This window comes from Anastrepha obliqua, chromosome 4 (genome assembly GCF_027943255.1).
Source record: "Anastrepha obliqua isolate idAnaObli1 chromosome 4, idAnaObli1_1.0, whole genome shotgun sequence".
Classification (NCBI taxonomy): Eukaryota; Metazoa; Arthropoda; class Insecta; order Diptera; family Tephritidae; genus Anastrepha; species Anastrepha obliqua.
Window position 1 is genome coordinate 45,415,228 of NC_072895.1, and position 8,651 is coordinate 45,423,878.

General features: G+C 34.8%; 1 protein-coding gene across 1 annotated transcript in view; it reads right to left on the bottom strand.

Moving 5' to 3' along the window:
* Positions 1 to 7,477, bottom strand: part of LOC129245172 (atrial natriuretic peptide receptor 1) — a 46,864-nt gene extending 39,387 nt beyond the window's left edge. Inside the window, exons 1-3 of the mRNA XM_054883193.1 lie at positions 7,057 to 7,477; positions 6,853 to 6,964; positions 120 to 285 (exon numbers count right to left, since the gene is read on the bottom strand). Of these exons, the coding sequence (XP_054739168.1) occupies positions 120 to 285; positions 6,853 to 6,964; positions 7,057 to 7,477 (699 nt within the window). The remainder of the gene's footprint in view (positions 1 to 119; positions 286 to 6,852; positions 6,965 to 7,056) is intronic.
* Between the last annotated feature and the right edge of the window lie 1,174 nt (positions 7,478 to 8,651).

The window sequence follows — 8,651 nt, forward strand, 5'->3', positions numbered from 1 at the left end:
TCTAAATACCTTACTACAACAACAAGGCTTTAATATACACACACGTCGTGCTATTTTAGTATATCTATATTTAACATCTTTAAAATTTGTATATTTTTTTGGTATGAGCATCATCTCACCTGGTCACCCATTCCTGTAATAATCGGCGAATTCCAATAGGCAGCCAAACGTGCAACCGGCTCCAATGCGAATGCACAGGCGGGTCCAATAAAAGCTATGACATCATCCTTAAAATGCATATCAGCGGCCAAACCAGGTGCCTTTGCTCCAGAACATGAAGGGTAACTGAGAAAAAAGCAATATTAACACATGAATAAACTTGGGATGAAAATGAAAAACTAAGTGCACACAATTGCTGCAAATATATTATATTGAAACAAATTTTTGTAGCTTATGCAAGTCCATATGTATGTGACTTTGATGCTAATGCTGTATACAATTTTATTTTGATTTCATACACCTGCACTTATTATCACCCTCTATAGACACCCATCCTCTATCTGCAGAGCGCCCGTTGCATATCTTCTATTATTAGACTCTTCTTCTATCAGCTGAAGCTTACTTATTTCACAATGTGAAAATTCAACAGTTTTTGAATATAGATTATAGATTTTGCTTTTAATTTAAATTTCCTCCCATTTATTCCGGTAGGTCGTACAACACTGAAATGTTGTAGTGAGCTAGAAATCTCTTGCTAAACGATGGGGAATAAGGAGCTCAGGAAGTCATGCAGCCTCGTTATGTAATGGCCACACCTCATGCAAAAAGCTCTGTAAATTTAGTTTTCCAAACTGCGTGTTTCATTCTTTTCACATTTATATTACTTTGTGATTAAGTGCATAAATATGTATATAAATAATATATATATATGTATATATATATATAATTGGCGCGTACACTCTTTTTGGGTGTTTGGCCGAGCTCCTCCTCGTATTTGTGGTGTGCGCCTTGATGTTGTTCCACAAATGGAGGGACCTACAATTTCAAGCCGACTCCGAACGGCAAATATTTTTATGAGGAGCTTTTTCATGTCAGAAATACACTCGGAGGTTTGCCATTGCCTGCCGAGGAGCGACCGCTATTAGATGAATATTTTTCTTAATTTTGGTGTTTTCACCGAGATTCGAACCTACGTTCTCTCTGTGAATTCCGAATGTTAGTCGCGCACCAACCCATTCGGCTACGGCGGCCGCCGTAAATAATACAATATTATATTTTATCGCCTAGGTAACCACGCTGAATTCAACTTACGTACTAAATTGTAGAATTACACAGCCCTACACAAATTTTTAACCCCATGCTGAATCCGAATGAAATCAGAATTGCTCCAGCAAGTTTTTGAGATATTCAGGCTTAAAAGCATAAAAACACTATTTTATGAGGTTATGTAACACTATGAAACATTGTTTTTAATTCTGATAAGCATAGCAAACTACAAATGATTTCCTTTTAAATCCATTTTGATACGTAGAGAAATTTTGTCTTTTGGAGTAACAATCGTCGATGAGTTCAAATCATCGAAAGAGAAGATTATGCATACAAACATCTAAATTTCGAATATCTCTTCAGATTTTCGGTATAGCTGAATTCCTAATCACTTCAAAGATGATTTTTTTCAAGTTATTTTAATACTCTCCTACATTTGCTTAAGTTCGTGATTTTTTATAACGGGAGTTTGAATGTAATTTAAAATCGTGCATATTTCAAAGATAAATACAATCTGGTTGTTAGTTCTGAAATTGTACCAAATTTTGTTGGCTTGCATTAGAGATCTTTCCAACTTGATCTCTCAACTTTTAGAGCTTGCTATTATAAATTATGGAGGGCTAAAATACTAGGTTGTTCAATAATTTTTGAGGTTCGATAAGAAAAATGCACTTAACAACACAATTTTATAATTTAGCATAGACTCCTTAAACATAATAGACTTGTTTCAATGAGATTCCAATTTATGTGTTTCATCCCTGAAGTGAGAATCTGAAAGAGCTGTAAAATATGCTTCCACGGCTGTTATGATTGTTGGTTTTATTGACAGAACGCAAGTGGTGGTTACATTCGAAACAAGCTTAAAATTAATGTGCTTTCTTATTAATACTTATGTTCGATAATTCGAACATGAACATATGCATTGCTAGGGTTGCTTTTATAAAGTAGCATTTCAACAATGATCTTATCATTTGATGAAAAACGCTTTCCACGCATGATTTTTTTTAGGTCTGGAAACATATGGAGGCCAAATTCGGTGAATACGGTGGATACTTCAACAATTCGAACTCTATTTCATGGATTTAGCCATTGTTAAAATGTTCTTGTGACACGGTGAATTGTTCTGATGAACTTTTTTTTTCTTTCGCAAACTGGGTCTCTTTTCACGAATCACGAATCAAATCAGCTGGTCAAAAAAATTACAATAATATTCAGAATTTATTGTTTTACTAGATTGTAAGTAATGTACAAACGAAATTCTTTTCGCATTCCGATGGACTGGAACCACAAATTCTCTAAAGCGATAACGTGTCAAGTGATTCAAGTATTCTGGAAAATTGGGTTCTATGTAAGCTTGAGTATAATAAGCAGTAAATTGAACAAATTAGAAAAAAGTTTATTCTTTTGAGATTTATTCAATTTTTAAAGTGAAATTTTTTCAGTTTTTTTGAACATTTCCAAAATTTCTTTTTGCTTTTGACGTGATAACGTCTTATAATTCGATTTAACAGGCTGCACGCACGAAAAAATGTGTCGTTACCTTGCTCATTGCCATTACCTTGCTCATTAGTGTTACCTTGCTCATTGCGGTTACCTTGAATGAACTGCAAGCGAAAGCGCGGAACGAACGACAAAGCAAACAAAGCAAACGAACGGCAACGTTCGACATCTTGCTCTCTCCTACTTAAGTGAGCGTATATGTGTATGTATATGCGCATATGTACATATATAATATAAATTCACGTATTTGTACTTCCATATGCCATCTTATTGATTATTATTAATTTGATTTACTTGAAGAATTTAAAATAAAACCAAGTTTGTTAATAATACCTGTTGTTTTAATGTTATTATTATTTTTTGACGTGATAACGTCTTATAATTCTATGTAGCCGGCTGCACGCACCAAAAAATGCGTCGTTACCTTACTTGAGCAGCATGTTATGTTATGTTATGTTATGTTATGTTATGTTTTGTTATGTTATGATATGTTTTGTTATGTTATGTTATGTTATGTTATGTTATGTTATGTTATGTTATGTTATGTTATGTTATGTTATGTTATGTTATGTTATGTTATGTTATGTTATGTTATGTTATGTTATGTTATGTTATGTTATGTTATGTTATGTTATGTTATGTTATGTTATGTTATGTTATGTTATGTTATGTTATGTTATGTTATGTTATGTTATGTTATGTTATGTTATGTTATGTTATGTTATGTTATGTTATGTTATGTTATGTTATGTTATGTTATGTTATGTTATGTTATGTTATGTTATGTTATGTTATGTTATGTTATGTTATGTTATGTTATGTTATGTTAATGTTAACTCATTCTCTATATCCATACAAAATATCTATCAAACAAATAAAATTAAAATTTTCTTTTGAAAAATGCAACCATTCAATCAGTATTTTCTTATGACGTTATCACGTTAAACTATCGTCAGTAAACCGACTTTACAGACAACCTCTTTTTATTTGTTCCAATCATTTTAAGTTACAGGGTGTTCGCAATAGAAGTCAGCAAAAAGAAAATTCGTTATATTTTACAGAATGGTGTTTATAGTACCAGTACTGACATAGTCAATTACGTCCAATTTGGTTTCTTCGATTCCATTCGGGCATTTTTGATGTTAAAGAAAATAGCGATAACGTCGAAAATGTCGAACAATTAACAGAAATAATCGAAGTTCACCGGCATGCTAGTAATCACAGCATCGCCCAGGAGCTAAACAGTTTTAAGCGATTTGAACAAAAATAATGGATTGTTTTGTTGAATATTGAATGCAACGTTTTGTTTTTGAACATGTGATAAATTTCGACAATCATTTGCTATCTCACTTCACATACCTGTTGGTTTGTATAGCGCTTTCAATTTCAGCAGAATACTGGTATGTACATACTATACAGCCAGTGAATCCATGAATCACTTTAAGAAAGAGAACGAAACGAAAATTGTCTCCAAGATCATCTGATTTGACACTGCTGCACTAAAAATTTTTTATCGAGCTATTTGAGATCATTGATCGAGAACGGAAGTCAACATAAAGCGTGCCATCACGTACAAATTTATATGATGATATACGATGCACATACGATATCAAATACTTCAAACGTTTCCATGATGGGTACATGCCTTTCATATGCCCTCATTTCTTCTTGCATTATTTATTCATTCAATTTGTAATCTTTCAACATTTTAAAACCGCCCTTCAGTATAAAAACAAAATAGATAATATCTGGTATATCAGTGACTACACCCCAATGCATCACAGATAACTACTACACCAGGAAAGGCGGCTACTGCAGCATTCGAGAAAACTTTTCCAGCTTGCATACTGATAGGATTCCTTTGGAAACTCGAAACCGTAAATAAGAAGTAATTTATTTCTTCGCATACGCTTTGAAAACACCACTCACATATTTTTCAGCTGTTATCACTTTCCATTTCATCCATTACGAGTAGATGTCTTCTTAAATAGCCAATTATGGCACTTGATCTGAAATTCGACATAATCGTACCCCCCACCTTGGCCTTGCCAACGAAGGCCGCATGTGAACTTATAAACGCATTTCGAGCTATAAATTTACCAATTACGAATAATTAAGTATTGCATTTAGAACAAGAAACAATTGCAACGTAAATAAATCACATTGCAGTTGAGCTTTAAATATTCGACTAAATGGCAGTAAATATGTACATACATAATTTACATCGAATCGCGCCACGGGGCGTATGAGTAACAATTGCTTAGCTGCGCTTATATTCCCCTTGTATGTATGTCCTTGATTGCATGGTAGGGAGACTGCTGGTATACACCGCTGAATGGCGGTAGCATAGCACACAGATTCCCAGAGTATTAATTTGTAATTCAAAGCGCTAATTAAGAGCAGGGTGCGTGAAATTGAATTGTTTTGCAAAAAAATGTTTTGACTACTTTTCTTTTTTTTTAATTTTCTTTAGTTCTTTTATAAAAATAGAATTCGTTTTATAACTAATCCAAGTTTCAAATTTTGTACAAAACTTATAAAATTTCGATACATTTTGAACAAAGTTGTAAATGTTTTAATGAAGATTTAACAACAAGAAAAATCTATACGCAGTTTTATATCGTTAAATTTTAGTATAATAATCTTAATATACCCTATGATCAGAAAGTACCGGGAATGTTTAAGGGGGTAGTATGGTATTTTTTTTTCATTTTTTTTGTTTTTTTTTTTAAATTATTCTATAACATCTTAAGATTATTGTGTGAAAGTTTGAAGTGCATTAGAGTAAAATTGACAAAGACACAAAGGATTAAGTATCTACCTCTCCAACCGGATTTCAATCTTCACAAATCTTTAAACGCGTTTTTCTCAACCTTGCCTTTTTTACGGTCGGTGTCCACTGTAGATTCATATCTACTGCACCGATTCTTTTCAAATTTGGTTTTTTTGTTTCTTTCATGAGGTAATGACGTCGAGTTTTTTTTTTTTTTAATTTTGTCATATTTTAAAACAACAAAGTTTTCAAGTTTTTTTTATGAAAAATCGGTGTTTTGACTTCAAAGCGCTTTAAAAAATTAAAAAAAAAAAAAAAAAAAAAATTCGACGTTGTTACCTGCGAAACTTTATTAGCTGATGAAATCAATTTGGTTTTTTGATTTTAGTTGATCCAGTAATGAGTTCTGAGGGACACCGCAATAAAACTTTTTTATGAGACGTCCGCGAAGATTCGCTGCCACCAACTCATTTCTTCATAAAAATCAATGAAAATTTCACACAATATTCTTTAAATATGACTTTATAATGAAGTAATTTTAAAATTTTGAATAAATCAACTGTGTCGACAAAAAAAATTTCGAAAAATATGCTTGTTTTACACCGAATTAACCATACTACGCCCTTAATTTAAATGAACCGCGCAGGTGGAAACCGGTCCATATTTTTTTCTTATGTTGGTAGGACTGTAAGACACACATCTGTAACTTTTTAGCGCCATCGGATCATTAGTGTCTGCCTGGCTGGCCGGAAATGTGGGAAAACAATTCTTGGATTTCGCATGATGATAACGCGCCATCGCACCGAGCCCAATTTTTGCTTTATTATTTGACCTAACACCAAGTAAATACCATCGTGCAAGCACCGTATTCACCTGATATGGCCCCGTGCGACTTCTTCTTGTTCCCCAAGTTGAAGGAGATTTCAGTCGATAGAGGAGATCAAAGAGAATGCGACGAAAGAGCTGAAGGTTATCCCTTCGTCGGCCTCCCAGAGGTGCATGGAGGAGTGGGTTAAACGTTGGCACATGTGCGTTGCTTCAGACGGGTCATATTTTGAAGGAGATAAAATAAATTTGCCTGAAATTTAACTCTGTTTTGTTTTATTTAAACATTCCCGGTACTTTCATGGGGTATAAAGTTTAAAGTGGCTCAAATTCTCGTGGATTTTTAATAATTTTGTTCACATGAAAGTGTAGCCCATTTTCTCTATATAAAAAAAAGTTATCGTCCTTTCATCATATGAAAATTAAAAAAATAAAATAAAAGTATTCAAAATTGGTCAGAGTAACGCGATTCCATCATCTTGTGCATAAGTCCATAAACATATGTGTATATGTAAGTATATATGAACGTACGCATATACGGCACTTACCTTGCTTGCACTTTACGCAATTTAATTTTATGCGGCCCTAAAAATTCCCTATTAATAACATCCAGTGCCAAGTCCACGGCAGGCCCGCAACGCTCCAAATCAAAAGGTGAATCTATGCAGAAGTATAAAATGAACAGTTGCATTGATAAATAAAATTGCGAAGGTAAAACTATTTGTTTTTGTCATAAGTACTCCTACACTTACCCAAATGTGATGCCATCAACACACCCACATTGTACACGCGCATACCAGACAAATCGTATTCGATGTTCTCGCGCTTCACCACATGACCTTGCCGGTCTTCGTACACGTATCCGCTGTCAGGGCCAAAGGTGATAACCACATTGGAATTCAACGCCGTCAGCATAGTGGCATTCATTTGTGGATCGCCCATAGCGCCGATCGACATGCCCGGCAGAGCGGAATCATTTCTTTTTTCTGGGTGCTGTTGCTGTTGCCAATGTGTGATAACAGCCGCACTTAACGGTGCATTGGAGGTTGCTTTTGCAATAGCCGGTGCCAAAGTGTCTATGTTGTAGGCAAAAGTGCGTAATGCGAAAATCAGGTAAGTTGCGCTTGCGGCCACAAAGGCGGAGGCGAGAGTGTGAAAGTTAAACCTGCACATTGTGATGGCGCTATAGATGGGATGAGGAGATGAGAGGATGCTACGTAGAAAGCGTGACAAAGGATTATTGCTGATTGAGTGGAATTACGTGGCTATATCTGCTGCAAATAGTGCCAGGAATGGTACGTGTGTGGTAGTGAGGCACATTTGTATTATTGATGGCGACAAAATAGCGAATATTATGCACTCAGTCTTTTGGTTTTTTTTGGTTGATGATAGTTTGCAATTTTATTTTACATTTTATATGTAGCAATCAATGATTTCTGCATTTTATAGTTTACATATAAATTTATTAGAAAAATATTGGATATTTTTCGTAAGATCATAATACAGGATATTCGGAACATGTAAAATATTTACGGAACTAATACTGTGGACCAAAAAAGTCTTATAAGACTTGGAATCTCAAATCTCGTTTTGGGGATATTGCGTAGAATATTGTTTTTTAGCTCTTGAATATTCGTATACTGCCGTAGCCGTATGGGTTTTCACGTAGTGACCGCCAGCAAAGAAAAAAACCAAACACTCAGAAATCTACACCATTTTTGAGCTACCTGAAACTTACACTTTTTTTCACCAAATTTTAATAGGCTATAAAAATGTCTAATGCAAATAGAAATTCCATTGTATTTATTTGAACTGATAGCAAAACAGCTTTGACCCAACTACTGCAGAGCGAAGGCAACCTACCTGTAAAATAGACCAGGGAGAAATATTGGTTTAACCGAAATTTGCTTTCTTATAACAAATAACACTCGAGAGGTTTGCGGCACGGCATTTAAGTGACTACTGATTTATCGGAACTCCAACGATACTTCTGATACCTCCAACAGGCAGATATCTATCTATAGCAAGTCAGAGCTGTTTATGCAATGGAGAAAGTTGATGGGGCCTAAGTTAGAGTACTGTCCCAGGCTGTCGATGAAAGAAGCACTCAGTGACTTTAATCGTTTGACTGTCAAATCCGGACATTTACAGACAAAGTCCTCAAGTCTCCCCTCAAAGGTCTCCACCGCTTCTGCAATAAGGGATAAATGGTAAAACTAGCTTGTCTGCGTGTGTGCTAATCGTCCAATGACAGCTAAATACCGCTACAAGTTTGTAAATTGAATGGCGTGGAGACCCCAGGACTTTCTGAGTCCTTCGTATATCGTATTGGAAGCAAAGGGTTTTC